The 938-nt window shown below is 48.9% G+C and overlaps 1 protein-coding gene across 1 annotated transcript in view; it reads left to right on the top strand.

The window, feature by feature from the left end:
- Positions 1-82: 82 nt before the first annotated feature.
- EAH_00064280 (hypothetical protein, conserved) overlaps positions 83-938 on the top strand; it is a gene marked incomplete at both ends in the record, with an annotated part of 2,083 nt that continues 1,227 nt past the window's right edge. The window contains 2 exons of the mRNA XM_013396735.1: positions 83-87; positions 334-758. Of these exons, the coding sequence (XP_013252189.1) occupies positions 83-87; positions 334-758 (430 nt within the window). The remainder of the gene's footprint in view (positions 88-333; positions 759-938) is intronic.

Consider the following 938-nt stretch of genomic DNA (forward strand, 5'->3'; position numbering starts at 1 on the left):
TACTTTTCAGGCTCCTTTTAGTTGTTTTGAGTGCGTCGTTCAACAAGAAAGGCAGCGAAAATTGTTGAGTCTGACCTCCCCTATGGGGTATATAAACCCTAAACCCTAAACCCTAAACCCTGAGCTTCTCAGCGTGCATCGCCGTTCTGCTTAGTTGGATTCTCTAAACCCTACACCCTAGCCACCCATACAGAACCTTCATAAACCCTAGGCAGCCTATCCTTTGTTATATCTGCAGCAAGAAGCAGTCAGCTACGTTTAGGGTTGTTTATTTTGTTTGATTAGGGTTTAGTTTGATTAGGGTTTTGTTTGTTTAGGGTTTTGCTTGTGTAGGTACTTACACTGCAATCTGCTGCGTCTTCGCTCTTCTTCAAGCTCTTCTTTTCCCCATGTCTATCTTCTTCTTTCTCCTTTATCATTTGATGATTTTAATCCAGATGAAAAGGCCAAGCAGCAGAAGCAGCAGCAAAAGGCACATAGGCAGCAGCAGCAGCAGCAGCAGCAGCAGCAGCAAAAGCAGTATTTGCTGCTGGTGGCGTTCAAGCAGAGCGAGCACTCCACTGTGTATTTCTACTTGCCGACAGATGCAGTTGCTGCAGCAGCAGAGACGTATCTTGCTGCAGCTGACAGCAATAACTGCAGCAGCAGCAGCAGCACAGAAGCAGCAGCAGCAGCGCAGCACCTGCTGCAGCTCGTACAGAAAACTCTCCTACCTAACGACTTCTCCTTCATTGCTAGCCTCAGCTGCAACTTCTGGGGTACCCGCTTCCTCTTATTCGACTGGGGAATTGCTGAGCCTTACTGCAGCACGAACAGCAGCAGCAGCAGCAGCAGCAGCAGCAATAGCAGCAGCAGCAGCAGCAGCAGCATTGTCGAGGGGCCTGTGCCGACTGTCTCCTTTGAAGAGACAGAAGAAGAAGAGAGACGCAACAAACCCC

The sequence above is a fragment of the Eimeria acervulina genome, genomic scaffold (genome assembly GCF_000499425.1).
Source record: "Eimeria acervulina Houghton genomic scaffold, Eah_scaff1964, whole genome shotgun sequence".
In the NCBI taxonomy this organism is placed as follows: domain Eukaryota; phylum Apicomplexa; class Conoidasida; order Eucoccidiorida; family Eimeriidae; genus Eimeria; species Eimeria acervulina.